The sequence below is a fragment of the Notolabrus celidotus genome, chromosome 4 (assembly GCF_009762535.1).
Source record: "Notolabrus celidotus isolate fNotCel1 chromosome 4, fNotCel1.pri, whole genome shotgun sequence".
In the NCBI taxonomy this organism is placed as follows: domain Eukaryota; kingdom Metazoa; phylum Chordata; class Actinopteri; order Labriformes; family Labridae; genus Notolabrus; species Notolabrus celidotus.
In genome coordinates this window covers 36,005,865-36,030,760 of record NC_048275.1, presented here as the reverse complement: position 1 = coordinate 36,030,760, position 24,896 = coordinate 36,005,865, and the positions used below count along the sequence as shown (strand labels likewise).

Genomic DNA, 24,896 nt, shown 5'->3' with positions numbered 1-24,896 from the left:
GTCTAGACCGTACTCTATGTTCTATTATTAACAAAGACCCAACATCAAGACAGGATAAGATCCAGTCCCATTTTACAGACAGGACTCAGTCTGATCTCATCTTAATCCACCATGAGCAGAGCACTTTGCAGCATTTAGCAAGTTACAGTGACAAGGACAAACTTCCTTTAACAGGCAGAAACCTCCAGCAGGACCAGACTCATGTTAGACACACATCTGCTGAGACCGTGTTGGCGTCTCTTTGTTGATATTGATGACTGACTTGAGGGCCAGAGCAGAGGCTGTGTCTTTTACCTGTCAGGTGACTTGAAATCCATGATGTATATACATTTTTACTTGCTATCCTACCTTGAACACAGAACAAAATATGCTCTCCAGTCCATCAGGTTTGACAGTTTAAATTGAATATGAATGCATTTAATGGATTGCTTCCTTGGCCTCCTGCCCTCAGTTTCTTGATTTAAGATGGAAGGTCACTCTGGGTGTCTCTTCTTATTTCTTTTATTTTACTGTCAGACTTTTCTTTAGATTCAAGGTAATAATTTATTGATCCCCGTGGGGAAATTCAAATGTAGCAGCAATGCAGACATAGCAGCAAGAGCAGTGTTTTCTATATGTTTTGATACATTCTGTACATATCCTGTAAAATGTAAAAATCAATAAAACATGTGTTTCCAAAATAAATGTCTGCAACATTATCCTTGCATGGAAGAATGACATCTTTCATTTCATTTTAAAAAGTACTTTGAATACTTCAGTATTTTTAAAAGCAAGTACTCCAGGACTTTAACTCAAGTCAGAATCTGACTGAACAACTTTCACTTGTATGTTTGACCAGGAGGATCTATGCTTTGACTGAAGTAATGAAGACGTGGTCCAACACTCAGTAAGAGTAGTGTAAGAATAATAGAGCACAAATAGAGAATACATCTAAATAAAGTAAAAATAGATAGGGCTATATAAAACAAGAATTTTAAAGTATATACAAAAGCTAAACATGGTAATAAATACAATACAATAGGTATAGTAATACAGGCAGTAAGGACACGTTGACATGTTGAACAATACTTTACATCATTATGCAGAAACATCACTTCAACTATAACAATCCAAGGCGGAAGTGATTCTTCTGCAGGGAATAACGGGCTACACAGTGCGCCTGAAGGAAACACATGACTTGGACTGCTTTCACACACACACCCTCTGCTTCAGTGTTTCCTTCACGGTCCGCTAGGGAGCGCCAATGACGCACAGTCGGTTTGGGAGTCACTACTGAGACCAGATCTACAGCACTGTGGAATTAGGAAGACTCCTCGCGCCTGCATTGATTGACGTGGCCATGTCAGAAGATCATGCATGAACAGACTGTTGTAAAGTCAAACCAGCCACATGGGTCAGTTCACTTCTCAGTTAAAAAGTTACTGTGAAGTGGTCTCAAGTACTAAAGCAGTGCAGCGGAGTCTCAAGGCGTGTAGGCTTCTGTTGACTGTAACTGCAGCAGGGAGGAGACCAGCAGAGCCGGAGAATAGCTCCTCTATGAACGCCCTTCAGTCTGCCTGTGAATCACATTTTCCACCTACAACACAGTTGTTACTTCTGACTGGGCCCAGAGGCACACATGCTACAAAGCCTTTCTTCTGGACTGCTGCACACACACTCAGCCTGGCGCAGCAACAGACTGTGGACTCATCGGGAACTTTTATCCACACTTAAAGTTTTCAGCTGAAGTTTGATGCGTCTTTTGGCTAGAGATCATGAGCGGAGACCGACAGAATGGATTAATCGATTCTCCGCCACTTTTAATCAATCCACCCGCATGGATCCTTCAACTTAGAGACATGATCATTGGTAGTTATTGATCAGTCGCTGTAAAGTGAGGATTGATCCGCGCTGACATGGATCTTCAGGTGGTTGTGTGGCTGTTCTACTGCCTTCTCCTGCCAACCGCGCTGTTAACAGGTAACAAACTTTCACTCTGCTTTTAAAGGAGCTGTAACAACAAACATGTGGCAAAACTTACTTTCACTGTTTCTGACTTTCAACTGCGCCGAGGCGAGCGCGTACATGCTGGGAGGTAACTGCTGAGGCAGCTGGAGGGAAATCTATAAAAACGTATTTTTTCCAGCCTTCTTTTGGATTGTAAATAACCCCACTGTGACTTCCACAGTCTGTGTTTCTGTGCTCTGATGGTGTCCCCTCTCATGGCCGAACCAGGGGTGTAACATTGTTGAGAGACTTTACGCGTCTCAAGTTTATATGAGGACATAACGAGACCTTCTGGGTGTTAAAAAGAAGCTGTCATGTGTTGTAACTCCTGGTGTTCAGGTTACTCAGAACCAGTGGTGTCCTCGGAGGGGGGCAAGGGGGCGCTCATGTTTCTAAAAATGCTGCAGAAGTGCCCTCTTGTGTGCCTTTGTAGCAGAATCAGATGAAACATGCCCTCCTGTGTGTCCTTTCAATAGATAAAACATGATGAAGTGCCCTCTTGATATGCAGTATGTTTGGTTCTATATGAAAGGTTGTGTGCGTGTGTTAAATTAAACTATTCAGGTTGTAAATAGAGTCTTATTAGAATGTGAGCTTCATGCAGGAAGGAGCGTACATTTTTGTATGATTATCTTTTTGTGTTTTTCTTCATATCATTACTCTTCCACCACTAGTTGTTGAATATATTTGCACCAGAATGGAGGAAATTGCGTGCTGTCTTCCTACCTTCTGCCAAGGTTGCCCAACTTCATTTTCATTTTTGACCAGCCTGTGCAATTATCTTATGATCACATGCCACTGAGAGAAATCTCAGGAGCTTCAAAATTCTGCTTTAGAAGAAGATCTTTGTTCATCACATCCTTTGTGCCTCATGGCCTGGAGCCCTTTCTTTTTGACTTTGAGTATTCCACTGCTCCGAACATCTGACCTATCTCTGTCGTAATGCTTAAGTCTGATTTTGGTGGAACACTTTCTGTAGCTCAGCCTGTTGTTTAAACCTCAAACATCTTAATCTGTGTTAAAGTAAGAGCAGAATTAGCTCCTCTGTGCTTCTGTCCTGCCCATGTGATGTCTGCGTTGTTCATTTATTCATTTATTCTAACAAGGGGGTAAATTACTGACTTTATGTTATGTTTCTTTTATAAATCATTATAATCAATCAATTAATCAATCTTTATTTGTATAGCGCCAAATCACAACAAACGTTATCTCAAGACGCTTTTACAAACAGAGCAGGTCTAGACCACTCTATGTTAAATTATGAACAGAGACCCAACACCAAGACAGGATAACGGCCAAATTCCACCAGATCCATGTCCGGTCCGTCTCTGATCCGACACAGCACCGGATCTGATAGGTTTCTGTTCTAGTCAATGTGTTAACTTCCACTGGATGCTTTCCAGCAGCATCTCTGATCCGGAAGGTCGGAGCCCTCCGGATCAGAGATGCAAGACTTCTATTTTTTGCCGGATGCCGGAGCACGACACATCAATCTCAATAGAGCAGATGGAGCAGGACAGGAAGTCAGACACCAAAACAAAATGAAAACATCCGGTTAATTTTCAGAATAAATCATCATTTTTAACTTAACTACCACAACAAAATGTCATTTTGAGTGGAGCCAGGCCTGGAGTCAACAGGTCAGAGGTTTTCAGAGGACCAGAAAGACAACATGGATGAGGAGAGGAGGAGGAGAATCCTTGACTCAGTAATTACCGAGGGAAAACCTCGGTCACATGACTCCAGCTGTCCGGGGGTCAAGCTCCGTACTGCGTTCTGACAACGCAACCCGTGGGTGTTGATGGATGAGAGAGCACAGAGCTGGATCGCAGTGGATCAGAGACGGACCGGACCCGGATCTGATGGAAGTCCAATGTAAAGGCTGATTTATACTTCTGCGTTGAATCAACGGCGTAGCCTACGCCGGGGGTCCGCGTAGCTCCCGTACCTACGCCGAGGCCTACGCACGTAGCTGACGTGCACCTCCTCCAAAATGTAACTCCCCGTAGAGCCGACGCGGACCGCAAGCTCTGTGATTGGTCCGCTCGGCGGCTTTGTCTTTCCCGCATTTACAGCACTTCCGGGATCCCGGACATCGGCCGCATATCGGCCGTGTATTTGATCTCCTCCTCTCTATTCTTCATGTAATCATGTCTGTATGATAAACAGCAACATGTATCAGCTGTAGATTAACAGAACACGCTCTGAATCTCTGTGGAAAAGTAAACAGAGGTCGTAGCGGGACCGGAAGCAGGCGGCCGGCTATCAGAGAGACCACACTGCCCTCAGGCGTTTTGGCGGAGAATAGCTGTGCGACACAGACACATCGACGCACAAGTATGTGGTTCTCATGTCTGCGTCAGCCCCTGCTGGGTAGGGGAGACGCAGAAGTATAAATCAGCCTTAAGACTCAGTCTTACCCCACCTTAATCCACCATGAGCATTGTTCCTTGCAGCATTTGGCAAGTTACAGCAGCGAGGAAAATCTTCCTTTTAGGAGGCAGAAACCTCAAGAACAACCACTCATGTTAGACAGCCAACTGCCTTGACCGAGTATAACAGTGTATTAGGAAACATTAGGGTGCAGAAATGCTGCAATATCATAGTTTGCCAGCAGAACAAGCAGCAAGGCCCGCTCTTCTTCTCCAGCTATATAGAACACTTCACCGTACACATCAACTATGTGGCAGAGGAGCAGCTTTTCTATGAGTATTTTCAGTGTTGTACAAGAATCATAACTCTTTTATGACATGGCACATGTTGACTAACAGCTGAATGACTCTACATGGCAGAGGGGATCCCAGCAAGGTTCACCTCCCATGTGGTTGGACAAAGCAGTAACCTCCGGCCGCCAGAATTGAAGCCATTGTGGAAGTGTTAAAAACTGCAGTTCATTGAGGATCCGCTAGAGACAGACTGCAGAAACACCAGAAACCACATACACACCCATAACAGCAGAAATAAACATGTTAACAGCCTGGTACAAAAAACAAGTGTAGACTGGATTGTTCATTTCTCTATCAGCACATACTGCAACTCTAAACTTGGAAATTGTACCTCAAAAATATGAGTGTGATAATTTCCTGCCTGCCTCAGCTTTTGTTGTTGACAAAGTTGATTTCAAAAGTCCCGGCTCCTCTTCTTTTTTTCTTTCTTGATTCTGATTGGTCAGTGATGAAGTGACATGGCTAAGCACTGCGGTGTTCTGAAACTTGAACTGTTTTCAACTGAGAGCCAACTGTGCTGTAAACCCATAGCGCTGGGTCACAATTTCTAACCCAGTGTTGTGTCAAAACCCCCCAACCTTTGACCAAGCAGCTTGAACCCAGCAGCTGGGTTATCAAAATAACTCAGCATTTTTTAGTGTGTGTACGGGAGGTGAATTTTTTCATAATGTGGCAATTTTGAAGATATGAAGATTTCAAGTTTTCCATTATAAGAGGCACAGCTGACTTATTTGACAGGCAGGAACACTGTAGCTTTTGGCTAGGAGGCTCAAAGCCTGCTTCTTTATGTCACACTTGCTTGACACTGATTGGCCTCAAAACAGCACTTCAGAAACAGATGGGTGATGTCACGGATACTTCGTCCATTATTTATACAGTCTATGGGTTTGACTCCCACATTCAGTCCTCCCTGCTTGTTGGAGGGTTGGATAAACTCTTGGACTAATTGTTGAGAGACACTGGAGGAGATGTCCAACCCTTTTTCCGTTCAGTGTGAGTGAACCTTCTCAAGGGGATAGTGAGGAGGTGTGGGGAAAAAAAGGAGTTCAGTATTGTCAACTTCCCCTTCAACATGAACTCATTATGAAGACAAACACCAACAAACTGCTTCATGGTTTATTTTACAGTCAGATGGATGCACTGCAGCTCTCATGTATGAGTGAGTGTTGAGACATTCAGTGACTCATGAGAAGTGGTGGAGACAGTGTTGAGAAATCACTTCCAGTGAATGTGAGGAAGCTTTATTACACATACTCAGCATGTCAGACATTTCATGAGCATTGTTTTTGATCTGTTTTCATGTACGGACTCTAAAAAATCTGCTGTGCAAACTTCATCACTGTCAGGGGTCCTGTCAGGAATGTGGCACAACAACAGGTTGATCTCGTAGAGCTTTACATATCTTAGCAGGCCACACACACACACACACACGCACACACACACACACACACACACACACACACACACACACACACACACACACACACACACACACACACATACCGGTACATGCAGAGCCCCATGCATCATAAAATGTTCAACCTTGTGTTTCCAAGCAATTGTGAATGAGAGGAAGAGAGAGAGACAAACAGAGAGAGAGAGAGAGAGAGAGAGAGAGAGAGAGAGAGAGAGAGAGAGAGAGAGAGAGAGAGAGAGAGAGAGAGAGAGAGAATGGCATTTGTTTGTCTCCTGACAGGATATCACCAGTGAGAACTTACAGTATTCAACACGTCACATGACTTTCTACTGAGTGAAAGGAAGTGAAACATGCCAGTAGAGTAGGGTAAGAAGCTGTCATGCGAATAAACACACATATGCATGCACACATACACACACACACACCCTCACAGTCTCAGTCATCAGCTTGTGAAATAGTATAATAAAATAAACAGATGTCCACTGATGTAGTCACATGGCATTCTGCGGTATGACAGGATGAAACACAGTTTGGTGTGCCTTTAAAGAGGTGGACACTTTGATCGTCAACAATCTTAATATAGATCGATCTATCTATCTATCTATCTATCTATCTATCTATCTATCTATCTATCTATCTATCTATCTATCTATCTATCTATCTATCTATCTATCTATCTATCTATCTATCTATCTATCTATCTATCTATCATGACTCCATCCGCTCTTGTGCTGTAGCTGCTGTGGAGCTATCCCAGCATAGGTTTGTATTTCTCTAACTCCATAAACATCTGTATACATCTGTGCAGTGATCTCATGAGAGTGTGATATCTTAGACTTGACAGACCGGGGTGTCAGGTTGGGCAGCCTGTAGAGATGTAGGACTCCATCAGAGTGCCTGCCATAGACTAGATCAGAACAAAGGTCACCTGAGTCACCTGAGGGATTGTTTTATTGGAGATGATTCACTGGACTTTGGAAGCTTTGGGCCCTCGTGCACAGAGTGAGAGGGACACGACTCACTGAAGTCTGGAGAAGAACACAAAGAGACATTGTGCTTTGAGTTTTTGGAGTGTTGCCAGTTTGGGATTATGGAGACACACTATATATGCATGTGACTGCTTCTGCATTGAAACCAGTGTATGAGATATATCACTGTGCCAGTGTTGCCAACTCCTCAGTGAGGAAGTAGCTATTGGCTGTCCTAAAAGTTGCTAAATGACGTCATCGTTTAATTTGCATAATATAAATTGTAAAAAAATTTTTTTTCAGCCATAACATTTTAAACATGTTTATTGTATATAATCTACATGAACTATCTAAATGGACCAAAAAGAGACTGTAGACAGGATCAGCCAGCGGTGTCTTCGTACATGCATGATACATTTGTAGTCTGAATGCTGAGGGGTGAAAGCCTCCTGCTCTGAATGCAGCTAGGAGGGACTCACAGCAGCTTCCACTGCTCGTTGATTAGAGGAAGAACGATACATGCTTTCATGTCAGACTCCAAAAGTCTCCAATAACACCAGAAAAAGTCAATAGATTTGTAAATATAGTGACAAAGTCGCTAAGTTGGCAACACTGCACTGCGCTCTCCATTTTGTTACAGGACACAGATATCAAACTCACCATTGTGACATATTTCATACCCTGGGCGGGTCCTGTTTGGGTCTTCGTAGAAAGAAGAAGCAGTATTCTGTTTATCATCGGGCACTTACAGGTAAACTCCCTTCATCGTATCTTGTCTACAAACACTTCAAACCTTACGACCAGATCTCAGAACTGGATCACTTTACAGTTTTTCTCAGTTGCTTTAGTACATTTCTTGAATCATCCTCGATATTTGCAAAACAGTAAGTGCATTTCTCAAAACAATTCGTACAAATAGCAAAACACCATGGATTACCTGCAAAAGCCAGTATATTGCTCAAAATCCTTAGTTAGTTCAAACTGCTTAGTCATGTTTTCAATATAACAGTGAACTCTGGAGGGACGTTCTGAGGTAAACTTAAAGGTTTGATGATAGTTATTGTAAATTGTAAGTTACACCTTGGTGTGTTGTGGCTCTTATCTCATCAGGAACGTGCATATATCCTCTGCCTCTTCCTCTGTTTTGCCTCCTAACTCCTCCACCACGCAGCCTCACTCCTCTTCCTCTTCTTCTTCTCTCTGGCTGTTGAACCAGTCCAATTCCTTGTCCTTCCATTGTCCGACATTGTAACATTGCGTTGTGCTCCGGCTATATATGTATACTTGGCAGTTGATGGTTCATGAGATGCACCTTTGAGATATGTCAGAAAACTGGTTGATCATTGGTTGATTTAATGCTTCGAACATTTCCCTTCATTAGAGAAAGTCAAGACATGACTTAAGCACTTGATAATGTAGGAAACAGCAGAGAATTGTACAGAAACATTTGTATGGATGTACCAAAGCATTTGCAACTTGTTCAAAGAAATAAGAAACTGCTTTTTTGATGTGCACAAGTGACACAATGATGTGAAGATTGAACAAGTAGTTTTGAGAATTTAAATTCTGATCTGAGAAATGTACCTAAGCGACTGAGAAAAACTGTAAGAACACCAAGTTTTAGAGCTGAATGGGGAAAGACTGCTTTTAGTATTGCCGACAAAGAGGCATCGGTCTCAGTGGGTCCTCTCTGCTAAAGTAAAGAATAAATAAATAAATAAAGTTATCCAGCTGAAGAACAGAAACTTTTAATGTTTCTGACATTAATGAAGCAACCTGACTCAAGTGTGGCAAAAACACCTCAGTCCCTTTCTGTACATCCGATACAAAAGGAAAGTGTCCCAACAGAAACACAGAGAGGAAACTGCAGTTGCTTCTTTCGTAAGCTGTTCAGGTTTCTGTCTGCAGATCTCTTCATGTGGCTGATCAGAGGCTTATGGCACGTCGTGCAGACGGTACAAACCTGAGGGGTAGTAACCACAGGAAGAAACGTCACCCACTGCTGAAGGTTTAAAAAAAGTGCCACTCACTGCTTTACAGGTCAGAAAAGCAGACAGGATACACACAGCTACACACATTTTCCACCAGTTAAAGTTGACACATTCTCCAGGAGTTTGGAGACAAAAGAGGGAAGGAAAGCTTTGAGTCTCTGTTCAGTCGTTCTCTCTGATGGACAGTTTCTGTTTCAAACAGATGTTTCACTGTGTGCCTGTGTTTTCTTTCTGTGTTCCACTATGGTTGATGCTATACACAGAATCAAGTGTCATGTTGGGAGAAACAGAGAAAGGAGGAGTGCAGATTTTAAATAAAAGGTTTTAATACACAAAAGAACAAAGGGTACAAACCAAACTTACTGACGTGGCTAAAGAACTAAATCCAAAGAGTCCATAATCAAACACAGGGAACACAGGAGAGACCTATAATGACCCACCACAGGACAAGGGAAACAGAGGAACTTAATACACAGACTGTTTTCAAACCATGCTACACTAGCAGTACGTACTGATTTGGTTTAAATTCAGTATGTAGTATGTGAACGAGCAAAATCTGCAGTATGACAAAACTTCCCGGTTGTTGTACTGATTCAGGAACATGTCTCAGTATGCAGTGGACCAGTCTCCCTCACATACTGTTTCCCACAATGCACAGCGCTAACTTCTTCTTTTTTCCGTATATGATGGGGGCACTCAGTTTTTAGGTGCTGTGAAAATTATTAAATTCCATATAAACCACTTCCTAACTTTTTAAATCATAAGTGATGCTAAAGAAGCAGTTTATCTATCAGCTTCCGCTTTCTGAAACCGGAAATCCAGTGACGCCTGACCCAGCATCCTGCAGACCAGATCCAACAGAACAGTCAGACTACAGACGACCTTCAAATGTAGTATGCAGTATACAGTATGTACTGCATACTGCATTCGTAGGTAGTATGTAGCAGGTGGTTTCGAAAACAGCCACAGAGTAATCAACACAGGTGAGGAACACAGGACACAGGTGAAACTAATCAGGTTCATCAACAAGGAGGGAAACACAAGAACAGGAAGTAAAGCTAAACTGGAAACACAGGGATTAAGAACTACAAAACAAAACAGGAAACACTAAAAACAAGACTAAAACATGAGAAGATACACAAAGGACTACAACACAAGACATGGATCACTAACCACAAAAAATAAATAAAATAATAATAATAATCATAATAATAATAATACTTTATTTATATAGCACTTTTCAATACAGGTAACAAATAGCTTCACAGTAGGCAGTAAAAACAAAAAGATGTACAAAGTAAAATGAAGCATTAAAAATAAAATGAAATAAAAACTTAAAAACATACAAACTTATAAAAAAGACCCTTTAAATCAGAGCTAAAATTAAATAAAATCACACAATGAAAGCTTCCCTGAAAATATGTGTCTTGAGTGATGACATAACACACTGGACTGACTCTGCAGGTCTGATCTCCTCTGGCAGGCTGATCCAGAGTGTAGAAGCTCTGACTGAAAACACCCTGTCCCCTTTAGTTTTCAGTCGGGTCCTTGGAACAGCTAACAGAGCACATCCAGAGGATCTCAGACTGCGTACAGGTTTGTAGGGGGATAAAAGCTCAGAGATTTAGAGAAGGACGAGTCCATGTTGTGCTTCAAAAGTCAATAAAAGAATCTTGAAATCAATCCTAAAATCAACAGGCAGCCAGTGTAGATGAGTTTAAATCAGGGTGATGTGTGGGCACATGTTTCAGTTCCTGTTCAAAGATGAGCTGCTGCGTTTTGAACTGTTTGAAGATGGTGGATTGATTTCTGACTGAGACATGAGTACAGAGAATCACAGTAATGAGTTTCTGAAGGTCTTTTGCTGAAATTAAGGACTTGACTTTTGATATATTTCTGAGCTGATAAAAACAAGACTGGACAACTTTTTTTACACATAGGATAACTTATACAGAACACAGACAGGGTGGCTACAAAGCAGAAACATTAATTCAGTGGTATCCATTCATCAGGACAAAAGGCCACACTATATTGTTTTATGATTATAAACACGCTGTGGCCTCCAGGTCTCACTGAAGTGAACCGTTGGAAGATTTTGGAGGAATATTTGGAAAGAATTCTGTTTATCCTTCCACTGGAAGGATTTATGAAAAGGTGCACAGAGACCGAGGCGGAGCTGGAATTATACTGCACTATGAATCTATCTAGTATCCTCATGACTCCTATCGCTGCACTTTAATTCTCTATATATAGACCAATCTGCTGCTTGATTTATGAGTCGTGCGTCTCAAGTTAGGCTGTCACTTCTACTGTGGCAAAGAGGAATTGAAAACGTTTTTATAGATGGTGAAAGCAGATCTGTTTGGATAAACTGACAGATGAATGTGGCTTGTGAAAAGCAGCCTGCTCTGTGAACTCGGCATGCAGTAGGGATGGGTATTTCAAGCCATAATACTATTTGATAATCATTGGCATCTATTCATCGATTATTCAAATAATAACCCCCCCAACACACACACCTGTCCTGTTAACGGCCCGTTTGTGTGGCACTCTGTCTTGATTTCTATGTCTGTGTTTCTGTGACGCAGTGTGGTGTGTGTGTTTACATTTTACAGCCATGCTCAGTCTCTGGAAATACGTGTGTAGTAGTGTGAGATTCAGAAACGGAGAAAATTGCGCGACTGACGCAAATGTTTTCTTCTTCTTTTACTATTTAATGCAGTTTGCATTCTTCTTCTTTTGTTACTTACTTCGGTTAGCAAACAGCTTTAAGACGCTCTGTAGCCACCATCTGGTGGGACACCGTATTACAACTAGGCACCGGTAGAAGCCAAGCGGCAACCTCCGGTCTCAAAATATGAAGCCCATGTAGAAGTGTTATAAACTGCAATTCATCGAGAATCCGCTTGAGGCTGGCTGCAGAAACACTGGAAAACCACATACCTTGAGGTCAAAATTATTAGCCCCCCAGGAATTCTGGAACATTTTCCTTAAATTCTACCCAATGTTTGAATCATTGATAAAACTTGATATAAGCAAACATTCACCAGTGTTCTTTAGTAGCTTTGGTACATTTTGGAATGTAAAATACATTTTTAGGATAACTTTATATCAAATATAGTGAAAAATGGAGTGGTCAAAATTATTAGCTCCCCTGTGAATTTTTACTTTTAAAACATACCTGAGCAGTCAGTTTGTTTCCTAACAACACCTGTAGGTCTGTTGGCTTCCTAACAACACCTGAGCATTCAAACAGCATTGAGATTTACTTAAGGGACTCCAAACAGGGCACTTGAACACATTATTGAGAGAGACTACTCTTACTAACCATGCCAAAGACAATGGAAATCAGTCTTGAGCTCAGAAAGAAGATAATGGAGGCTCATAATAAGGGGGAAGGCTAAACTGTAATTTCCAGGTGTTTTACAGTGTCTAGAATAGCTGTATGTTGCATCATTGCAAAGTACAAGGAGACAATCTCTGTTAGAAACAAACCTGGGTGTGGTAGAAAACGCAAGATTTCAAGAACTTTGGAGAGGAAAGTAGTCGAAGATGTCAGCAAGAAGCCCCGGAGATCTGCCAAGATGATTGTTGCTGACCTGACCTCCTCTGGAGTTGATGTTTGAAGGAGCACAGTTGTGAGGGATCTTCATCGTAGTGGGCTTCAGGACCATTGTCCCAGAAGAACCCCTTTACTCAAAGAGTGGCACATCAGAGCCAAATTGAGGTTTGCCCGAGAACATTGGAAAGGTAAAGATGAGTTTTGGAAGTCCATCTTTTGGTCTGATGGAACTTTTTGGGCACATGGATGTTGTTCTTGTTTGGCCAAGAAAGGGAGAGTCCTTCAACCCTTAGAACACGGTCCTCAGAATTAAACATGGTGGGGGGAATATCTTACTGTGGGGCTGTTTTGCAGCCTCAGGCACAGGAAATCTTGTTCTGGTGCATGACATCATGAAAAAAGAAAGTTATGTTGACATTTTGAGGGATAATGTGAAGAACTCTGCTCTTAGTCTAGGCTTTGGTCGGTGCTGGGTCTTCCAGCAAGACAATGATCCAAAGCTTACATGAAAATTGGTCAAACAGTTCTTAAAGGACACCAAAACCAAGGTCCTGGAGTGACCTGTACAGAGCCCAGATCTAAATCCTGTGAAGAATCTGTGGCGGGTGCTCAAAGTGAACGTCCATGCTCAGAAACCATGTATTTTGGACCAGCTGGAACAATTTGCATTGGAAAATGGGCCAAAATCCCTCCAGAGACATGTGCCAACCTTGTAAAGAACTGCTTGAAGAGGTTGTTGTCCGGTGTGGCTCAGAAAGGGTGAACTATTGACTACTTAAAGCCAGGGGGCTAATAATTTTGGACATGCCATTTTTACTTTTTCTTGTTTCAATTCATTGCATAAATAAAATATCCAAGTCAAACATAGTGAACATTTGTTTTTGTTATTTTGGAAACACAAACTATAAACACTTGTTTTTAATGGTCATTTTCATGGAGAAATCAAGGGTTTTATCTGATTTCACAAGGGGGGCTAATCATTTTGACCTCAAGTGTAGACACCCATTCAAAGAAGACGAACTTTACAGCAGAAATAAACATGTTTACAGCCTGGTTCAAAAAACGGCTTGGCTCTACGTCGCTATTTTCTCTATCGGCACACACTGCACAGGGGGTTAATTTTTTTGTAACGCAATGGTTCAGAAGTAGGGATGACCACAATTAATCGATTATCAATTAATTGATTGTTAAGAAATTACTCGAAACACAGATTTTTGTTTTCAATTTTCCGTCACGTGGAACAAACATCATGTGGTCTCATATTACACTCAGCTATCAGGGAGGTGTTTAAAGTTTAAAGCATGTCTCGATGTGAATCAGCTGTTAAAGGTGTTGCGCACAGCGGAGACGCTCAGCTGGCGGCTGCGGCTGTGCGTCAGGTCTCCACGTGCGCTTTTTAAAAGAGGATCAATACACAACTGCTGCCAACAACAACACGGACACAAAGGTTGACAGCTTTAAACAGGATATTTCCACCTTTGGATACTAAGGCAAAAGACAGGTGGGAAATTCTGGTACGCTACGTTTACAGAGCCGTCTGGGCTTTTCTCCAGCGGGACTGATTATGACCCGGTTGCGCTCCTGGCTGACACCTGACCGAATACACATGTTTATTTTTCTCAATAAGAACGAGTAGACAGAAAACTGGACACTGTGAGTCTGAAGTACTTTTCTGTTAGTATTATGAGCCTTCACTTTATAAGATTATGTCCGCGGAGAATATTTTTATGAGCCTGATCGTTGATATTCTGCGTGTCAAACGTGTACCCGTATTCAATCCCGTCAGTTATATGCATTTTGTTGCTGTAGAAAATATAATTTAGGGGTAAAACAACATATTTGGCATTGTTTTTGACGCAAGAATAATAATGTTTTTTTTTTTATCAATTAATCGATAATTGATCGTTAACATTTCCAAAAATCGATCACGGAAAATACTTAAAATGTACATCCTTATTCAGAAGATATTAAGATTATGAGTTTTTGCCCAAATAAGGACATGACTGACTTGACTGATAGGCGGGAACACATAGCTGTTGGCTAGGAGGCTCAAACTCCGCCTCTTTACTTCACACTCTGCCTGTTTGAGTTCAGCATTTCCAATATGGCTGTTGCCACCGATTGGCTTTAAAACAGCGCTTAGGAACAGGAAGGGTGGCGTCACGGATACTACGTTCATTATTTATACAGTCTATGGTAAAAACAAGGAAAAAGTTGTACTTTTAAAATGAGAAAATATATGAAGTAACTCTTCAATTTTTACAAAGTGATTGACTATTCGAATATAAGAAAATCATGGCCCAGCCCTAGCATGAAGCAGAGGTTTGTGGATTTGACTCATTGTTGGAGTTACAGCACAGTTTAGTTGTAGAGTATGAAGCAGGCGTTTTTTTAGACTGTCTGCATGTTGATGACTCAGCATCAAATCCAACGTGACGTACAGGAGACATGCCATCTCAGTGATGAGAGTGTGACAGGCATGATGTAATGGAGCGTTAGTTCACTGGCAGCATCCATGAAACAAATCGAGTTTCAGTCCAAATGATTTCCACTCTTTTAGGCTCTGCTGTTTCAAAACTTCAGGACGCCGCAGAGTGACCCAGTTAGGAGTAACATTAGCTTCAAGTATGATATCAAATGAAAAACAACGTCTTTTCACTCACTTCGAGTAAAAAAGTGGGTTATGAGTGTGTTGTACATCTCAGTGTTGCTAAGCCAGTGAGTCATAGCTACACCAGAGCAGTTGAACAAGACTTCACGGCCCGGTGAGAAATACTCAGAGTGTGTGTGAGCTGCAGGGTTAGCAGGAGTGAGACAGAGGAGGAGTGCTCTCAGTTTTGAAGTGATTCCTCTCTTCAGATCTGATCATCAGTTGCAGTTTGTGCTTTTGTCCCCTGAAGAATGATTTGATTTCCTAAATAAACTCCCCACAACCTTTTTTTTGGACTCTAAGTCAGATTTTCCTACAGACTGGCTTCTTTTTCCTCTTCAGTTTTAATTGTCAGGACATGCTGCTGCGTGTTCGGGCCAATGTGCTGGGAGTGTGGCACGTTTGGAGGGTTCAGAGCCAGGACAGAGTCTACTCTAACGCTCCGACTGGCCTGAATAACGGAGCATTAACTCATGGAATATCTGACCGTCACATTGACTCTCTGGAAAATATACTGCAGATGTAATGTAAACATATATGAACCAGGGCACAGGCTGCTGCATTACACTGGGTTTCACTTTAATCACAATCATTCAGTAACACATAATCCAGACGTCTTCTGAGAACGTAAACAGCTTGGGTCAGAAATGTCATCAATTGTTCTCGCTCTCCACAGATCTGCCCGCTTTGGTTGCCAAACCCTTCTGACACATCAGTCTCCTCAGCCTGCCAGCTGACGGTTTCCCAACAGTGTGAAACCAGTAGATATTCGTCCTCTCCCTGACACGTGTGGTGCATGGACGCCACATGAAAACTCAAAAACAACTCATGACGATGCTTCTATTATCAGATCATTCCTTTGCTTTTGTAATGATGCTGGATTTGAACTTCTGCCTTCTGGTCTCTGCGTGTTTTTTGTGTGCTTTTAGCTTTTATGAGATAGGACAGCTTGAGAGAGACAGGAAATGAGGGGTGAGATGTAATGGAGGACGTGCACGAATACTTTTTGGGACCAGGAATTGATCCTATGACAGTTAGATGAGGACTGTAGTCTCTGTTCATGGAGCTGAGTCAAACTGGTGCCCCATGAACTGGTCAGCAGTCTGCAGTAGTGTTGTGGACGGTGTGAATTAAGGCAAAAGCCAGCCCTAACATGAAGAGTGAACCTTGGAAATGGTTTAAAGATTGGAAGAAAGAGACTGGTTTTCATGACTGGAAACAGGCGACTGGCTCAGCTCACTTGGACGCCAGTCTGCCGGGTTTCTTTGGACAGTGTGGCGAGCCAAAGCTTTGTTAATGACTTGAAGTTTTCTTTTTTATTTACTTGGGATGAATTAAAAAGATAAAGCCAGGTTCTCCAAAGTTCATGAGTATCAATCAAGCGGCAACCTCCGGACTCAAAATATGAAGCCCATGCGGAAGTGTTATAAACTGCAATTCATCGAGAATCCACTTGAGGCTGGCTGCAGAAACACAGGAAACCACATACACACCAATTCAAAGAAGACGATCTTTACAGCATTAATAAACATGTTTACAGCCTGGTTCAAAAAACGGCTTGGCTCTACGTAGCTCATTTCTCTATCAGCACACACTGTACAGGGGTGAATTTTTTTCTAACGCAACGGTTCAGAAGATATTAAGACTACGAGTTTTGCCCAAATAAGGACATGACTGACCTGATTGACAGGCGGTATCAATCAGTGGTTGAGTCCCGTCGTAGTTATCCAAGTCGGCGTCCTCATCACAACACAGCTGCATCCGCCCACCTCAGTCTTGTGATGTCGTTTAAAGGAGACCTCTGTGCGCACCTCAGGAAAGGTGTGTTTAAACTATCAGACAGCCCTGACACGACTTTACCCTGTCCTTATTTCCCACATAAGAAGCAGTAGACGATGAAATGTTCAAACCAAGCCAGAAACCTTGGTGTAGTCTTAGACTCAGACCTTCATTTCAGCAACCACAGTAAGACAATTACAAAGTCCGCCTACTATCACCTTCAGAATATATCAAGGATTAAAGGACTTATGTCCTAACAAGGACCAAGAAAGTAGACCACATCACTCCAGTTCTTAGATCCCTACACTGGCTTCCTGTCTGTCAGAGAATAGACTTTAAAATCCTGCTGATGGTTTATAAAGCACTGAATGGTTTAGGCCCAAACTACATTGCTGATCTGCTGCTACTGTATGAACCATCTGGACCTCTAAGATCATCAGGTACTGGTCTGCTTTCAGTCCCAAGAGTCAGAACGAAACATGGTGAAGCAGCGTTTAGTCATTATGCTCCACATATCTGGAACACACTCCCTGAAAGCTGTAGGTCTGCTCCAACTCTCACCTCTTTTAAATCAAAGATTAAGCCCTTTTTATTTGACACTGCCTTCCTATCTTAGCTCATTTTAACTCACTTTAAATGCAAGTTTTAATTTTATTTTTAATATATTCTAATTTTCCTTTTCTTTTCTATGTTTTATTAGATTTGTCATTTTAATTGTGTTCTTTTATGCTTGTCTGAATGTCTTCAATGCTTTTAATGTTTTAATGTAAAGCACATTGAGTTGCCCTAGTGTATGAAATGTGCTGTACAAATAAAGCTGCCTCGCATAGAACCAATAGAACCAAAGTAAAGAGAAAAGAAAGAAAAGAAGAGGAGGCTTTCAGTACCTATCACTCCTAACAGTAGTGTCTGGAGAGCTCAAAGTGATGAAGGTTAAATATCTGTCTGCTCCTCATTTACTCATCTTTTCACATCACAACAAAACCTCATCCATAAAAACATCTGTCTTTACAAAACAAATCACAAACAGTTAAACATAAAAATATCTAACTTAAAGCAGACGTTCTCACTTCTTCAGTCAGTCAACCATTTAACTAATAACTCATGTCGGCTCTGTGTGTGTGTGTGTGTGTGTGTGTGTGTGTGTGTGTGTGTGTGTGTGTGTATACAAGAGGAAGAATGAGCGTAAATTTTAAACGTCTGTTTGGCCATTTTCTTTCCACAATAACAGGAAAGCTGGTCAGCGTGAACTAAGCTATGCACACACACACACACACACACACAAACACACACACACACACACACACACACACACACACAAACACACACACACACACACACACACACACACAAACACACACACACACACACACACACACGTTCCATTCCACAGTTGGACTTGGAGCTCACTGCTTCCAGTTGTGATGAGTTCCACTGAGCTTTGTTTTTCTACCTGTTGTGTGTAAAAACCCACACAGAGCAGACTGCATCATGTAAAGGGACGCAGCAGCAGGACCTCTCATACAGATATTAATGAAGAGGTGATATCTACATGCTATACGGCTCTTTTACACCACGTTCCTACACTGATGGCATTGGCTGCTACTTAAAGAGCCATCAATATTGAGTCACAGTTTTAAATCTTCTGGATTGTGTTGTTGTCAATATCTTGGTCAGAAAGGTAAAGGACAAGAGGAGTGTGACAAAGTTCTATACCTCATTGATGCTAATGTTGACTGAAGGCCTCGGGGAGTTGTATTTAAGGCCTTTAGTAGTTGTATTTTAGCACACACCTGGTAGCCCTCTGCAGCCTGAGGCTTGTCGAGATGAGACGTACACCGAGCACACAGCAGAGATTAGGGGAAAGTTGCAACAACGGAAGGATGACAAGGATGAGTTGATAATTTTTCCATCCGATTTTTATGGCCAAAACATTTGTTTTCCTCTGTAGTGAGTACGTCGTGATTTTAATGAGCTCATTTCTTAGATTCTTCATAGCGGTTCTCTGCTCCTCTCAACACAATGGTTACATTCTCTCAGAGTTTTTCTCAGCTGACATTCATCCAAACAAACACATCCTCCCAAAAGGCTAAATTCCAAAAGCACTCTGACACAAGAAAACAATGCATTAAAGGGATAGTTCAACATTTTTGAAGTGGGGTTGAGTCACGGCGCTAAGTATGGATGCTGCTTAACTCGGCCTCTGAATTGACAAACAGCACGCAAGCTAGGCTACAGTTTTCTGCAGACGGGGTCGGTCCTGCCACGTAATTTAGTTAATTCAAAAGACTCTGACCCGAGCACTCATCTCGGTTTAGGTGTTCGCTCTACTGGGGATTTTCAGCTCTTCACTTTGACACCAGAAAGCCTGTGGGGTTTTTTTTTTGGGACTATTTGCGGAGGCAACTCAGACGTGCTCCCCCGCCTGCAGCGCACTGATCAGATAATCTGATCATTGTGAACTTTGATACTTAAGAGTGTCAGTCTTGCATAATGTGAAGCAGGAAACAGTTTGTGACATCAGCTCAGTCTTCCTCTTCAGCAGTTCACACAGTTTATTTTGATCATGTAAACATGTCGTGCAAGTCACAGGTTGTGTCATTATGCAATAAAAAACAGTGAGAGCCGAACACGTGCTATGAAGACACACTTCCATTTGGCTTTTGTGGTTTTCTGATTTAACTCCTGAACAGTGAAGACAGTCAGAAACAAACTTCAGCGTTCAGTTCGGCAGTGGACTCCGGTTGGTGAGCGTCACAGACACCCACCGGTTGCGTTTTCAGAACGCAGCACGGAGCTGGACCGCCGGACAGCTGGAGTCATGTGACCGAGGTCTTCCTGCAGTAATCACTGAATCAAGGATTCTCCTCCTCCTCTCCTCATCCATGTTGTCTTTCTGGTCCTCTGAAAACCTCTGACCTGTTGACTCCAGGCCTGGCTCCGCTCATCATGACTTTGGTTTGTTGTTGTAGTTAAGTGAAATACGATCTGGTGATAACACAGAGTGTTTTATTCTGAAAATTAACCGGATGTTTTCATTTTGTTTTGGTGAAACCTGACTTCCTGTCCCGCTCCATCTGCTCTGTTGAGTTTGATGCGTCGTGCGCCAGCCAGCATCCAGCAAAAATAGAAGTCTTGTGTCTCTGATCTGGAGGGCTCCGACCTGCTGGATCAGAGACGCAGCCGGAACACAACGGAGCGGATCCAGTGGAAGTTAACACATTGACTAGAATGGAATCAGATCCGGCTCTGTAACGGATTGGAGACGGACCGGAGACGGATCTAGTAGAATTTGGCCATTACTTGTGACAGGAAGTAGTTTTTCTCAGTTTGGGCTTAATCTCACAGCTTACACACCTGCACCACCAACTTTTTGTCTCTGGTGCATCGAGCCGACTTTTTCTCTGTAAACTAAATGTAAATAAAAGACTTCTTGTCAATTCTGTCACAGGCATTTGAGAATCTCAGTCTAATGCATCAAATCAATCTTCTGCAAATGTTTCTTGTCATCCAGAAGGAACAGTGTCCAAGTGGGACACCAAGTCATGAGATTTGCCTCCGACTTTCCACCTCCATGACAGAAATAGTTCCTCTGAAGGGCAGAGGAATGAGAGTAAGGTGGAAGGAAAGTGACACTGACCTGGGAGGGGCCGTGCACTGGAAATAGAACAGATGGTGAAAGCCTCAACTTCCCATACAATTAATCACCTCACTTCTTCCTTTTCCTCACCCGCCACACGTTTCTGAAGTCTCCCTGTGAAGTAAAGGATGCTCAGTGTCCCAGTTAAGGAATATTGCATTTTCATTTTTAAATTTTTCATCTTAAGATGTATGAAGGAATTCACTTACTCTGATAGAAGTGGAGGCGACAACGTGCTATTCTAAATCTGTTTGCTCCAGTGAGGACGGGAAGTAAAATAATCAAACAACTGTGCTCTCTATGACACTGAAATCTGAAGTTTTCTGAGTCATAGGAGACAGAAATTGATCTGTCATAGGGGACAGATTTAGAGAAGAGCACAGTACACACTACAAGATAATTGGGACCATCCCCCTCTATCTACAAAAGTCAGTAAAGGCCTGATCATCCGATGGTTCTGAAGTTTACTTGCAGATTATCCTTTGGTGTGAGGTGTGCTAAGAGTGAATGTCCTTCCTGCACGGAGGACGATCTGTGCCGCCCTGACGTGAAATCGTAAATACTCAACATGTGCAATATTTACAACCAAAGATCCTGTTGTGTTTGGGGAACCAAGGACGGTGGAACATGCACTCTGTGGGCTGTCACGTGAAACAACCAAAAGCTAAACGGGAAGCAAGCTGACCACAGAAGGACACACAGCAAAGCCCTAAATGTAAAGCATAAAGTTGGATGGATGTCAGAAATAGAGGACCATCTTGTTAATTAGAAGCAGCATTGCAAGTGATTACACAAGATGTTCAATAAATGAAACCACAATCAAACTGAGAAGGAGAGGAGCTGATTAGAAGTTGTCACAGATGTACCAGGAAGCTAAAAATCCCAACAAGTGTTCTCCTCAGACTCTTTCCAAACAGAGCAGGTCTAGACCGTACTCTATGTTCTATTATTAACAAAGACCCAACATCAAGACAGGATAAGACCCAGTCCCATCTTACAGACAGGACTCAGTCTGATCTCATCTTAATCCACCATGAGCAGAGCACTTTGCAGCATTTAGCAAGTTACAGTGGCAAGGACAAACTTCCTTTAACAGGCAGAAACCTCCAGCAGGACCAGACTCATGTTAGACACACATCTGCTGAGACCGTGTTGGAGAGAGGGATAGAGGGAGGTGAAGAGAGAGAGAGAGATGATAGTGGTGAGACGGATAGTAGTAGTTGTAGCAGCTGGAGTCTGGCACGTCCACAGCAGCAGAGATCCAGAGGAACCTACGAGACAAGGGAGCTCAGGGACTCCAGAAAGGTCTATGGTTAGGAACTTTAATGGGACAGGAAGAGTTAAAGTACGTGACAGGAAGAGAGAGGAGAGAGAGGGAAAGGCAGGATCCCAGTGAGTCAGTTCCCCTGGCAGTCTAAGCCTATAGCATCATAACTAAGAGCTGGTTCAAGCCTGATACAGCTCTAAGCTTTATCAAAAAGGAAAGTTTGAAGCCTACTCTTAAAAGTAGAGAGGGTGTCTGCCTCCCGGACTCTGACTAGTAGATGATTCCAAATGAGAGGGGCCTGATAACGGAACGCTAGACCTCCCATACTACTAGATACAGTAGCAAGGACAAACTTCCTTTAACAGACAGAAATTTCCAGCAGAACCAGACTCATATTAGACACACATCTGCTGAGACAACATTTTACATTTGATCACGAGAGACTTTGAGACTGGTTTGTGTGTGGTGCGCTGTGTTTCGAGAACACATAAGGGTCTGCAAACTGGGAAGCTAAATGTAAATGTATTTATTTTGTACGTACACCTTGTCTACATATCTTGGTGCACTGGTGTTTATCACAATGTATTGATGTTTATATTCTGCATATAGGTATGACATGTGTCCTTGATAGTGCGGTTTGTGTATGTCTATTTGTTGCGTACAATATATTTGTATGATGTTCTTCCTGGTGTGAAGACCTTCGTGTTTTTTTTTATATGCTTGATTGTTCCGGTACCCTGTGGGTAATACTGAAGTCAAACAGGGCTAGTGTTCGGCAAGTTACTCAGAAACTGTAATTTGTTAAATTTCACTCATTACTCCTTTTAAACGTAACACAATGGATCTACTCCTTACTTTTTATGAAAGGTAATTAGTTTCTTTACTTGTTCCTGACTAATTGCCTCTCCCCTCCCTAAAAGAGACAACAGGTTATTCTGTTTGTAGGTGAATCCAGTGTGTTTGAACAATACTTAACCACGCTGAAGGGTAAACAATGAACTGCAAACATTGCAGCCTGGTACATCAGCTTGAATACTGTACGTATAGATGGATTTGTAACAACACTTCAAAAACAAAGCAACACGTTCTTCTGACTTTTGGATTAATGTGTTTCTGCATGTTCTTCCTTAAAATCACTAAAGGTAGTAAAACAGCTTTTCTTCTAATCTCTGCCCAGAGACATTTAATCTCAAAAGCAAACAGTGGTTGTATCTCATTAGCAGCAGCTTATACGAGTGCAGTGTTCCTTTAAGGTATCAGTACAATACCTCCTGAACTAAAGAGCCCCTTCTAGGTACGCCTGTTCTTATTTGACTTTGGATGGATTAACTTTGGTCCAAAGAGCTGTTCATGCTGCTGTAATCCTATACAACTTTAGTTTCTGCACCAGAGTATGAATGTCTCTCAAGATCACTGGTGGATATTAGTTTAGATGTATGTGATGTGCACAAGTAATGTGGGGGAGAGTTAACTGGCCTTGTCTGTGTCAGTGTCTGCGTCTGCGTATGTGTTTGTGTCTGTGTCAGTGTCTGCGTCAGTGTTTGTGTCTGCGTCAATGTCCGTGCCTGTGTCTGCATCAGTGTCTGTCTGCGTTAGCATCTGTGTATGTGTCCACTTCAGTGTCTACTTGTTTCAGTGTCTGTTAACATTTGCATCAGTGTCTGTTTTTGCGCCTGCATCAGTGTCTGCATCCGTGTGCGTCAGTGTCTGTTTGTGTCCACTTCAGTGTCTGTTAACATTTTCAGCAGTGTCTACGCCTGCGTCAGTGTCTCTGTTTGCGCCAGTGTCTGCGTTAGTGTCTGTTTGTGTCTACTTCAGTGTCTGTTTGTATCAGTGTCTGCGTCAGTGTCTGTGTCTACTTCAGTGTCTGTATCAGTGTCTGCGTCAGTGTCTGTGTCTGTGTCTACTTCAGTGTCTGTTTGTATCAGTGTCTGTAAACATTTGCATCAGTGTCTGTAAACATTTGCATCAGTGTCTGTGTTTGCACCAGTGTCTGCATCAGCGTCTGTGTCTGTGTTAGCATCTGTGTTGTTTCCACTTCAGTGTCTGTTTGTATCAGTGTCTGTTAACATTTGCATCAGTGCCTGTGTTTGCGCCCGGTCAGTATGTTTGCGTTTGCTTCAGTGTTTGCCTCAGTGTTTGCATCAGTGTTTGCATCAGTGTCTGAATTAGTTTCTGCATCAGTTTTAGTGTCTATGTCAGTCTCTGTGTTTGCGTCAGTGTCTGTGTTTGTGTCCACTTCAGTGTCTGTTAAAAATTGCATCAGTGTCTACGCCTGCGTCAGTGTCTCTGTTTGCGCCAATGTCTGCGTTAGTGTCTGTGTTTGTGTCTACTTCAGTGTCTGTTTCAGTGTCTGCGTCAGTGTCTGTGTCTGTGTCTACTTCAGTGTCTGTATCAGTGTCTGTAAACATTTGCATCAGTGTCTGTGTGTGCGCCTGCATCAGTGTCTGTGTTTGCACCAGTGTCTGCATCAGCGTCTGTGTGTGCGCCTGCATCAGTGTCTGTGTTTGCGCCTGCATCAGTGTCTGTGTTTGCGCCTGCATCAGTGTCTGTGTTTGCGCCTGCATCAGTGTCTGTGTTTGCACCAGTGTCTGCATCAGCGTCTGTGTCTGTGTTAGCATCTGTGTTGTTTCCACTTCAGTGTCTGTTTGTATCAGTGTCTGTTAACATTTGCATCAGTGTCTGTGTTTGCGCCCGGTTAGTATGTTTGCGTTTGCTTCAGTGTTTGCCTCAGTGTCTGCGTTAGTTTCTGCATCAGTTTTAGTATCTATGTCAGTCTCTGTGTTTGCGTCAGTGTCTGCATTGGTGTCTGTGTTTCTTTGCTTTTGTGTCAGTGTTTATGTCAGTGACTTTGTTTCCGTCAGTGTTTCCGTCAGTGACTGCTTCAGTGTCTGCATTGGTGTCTGTGTG

General features: G+C 42.4%; 1 protein-coding gene across 1 annotated transcript in view; it reads left to right on the top strand.

The window, feature by feature from the left end:
- Nucleotides 1-1,190: 1,190 nt before the first annotated feature.
- Nucleotides 1,191-24,896, top strand: part of piezo1 (piezo-type mechanosensitive ion channel component 1) — a 130,646-nt gene continuing 106,940 nt past the window's right edge. The window contains exon 1 of the mRNA XM_034682456.1: nucleotides 1,191-1,959. Coding sequence (XP_034538347.1) covers nucleotides 1,896-1,959 — 64 coding nt within the window. The 5' untranslated portion in view covers nucleotides 1,191-1,895. The remainder of the gene's footprint in view (nucleotides 1,960-24,896) is intronic.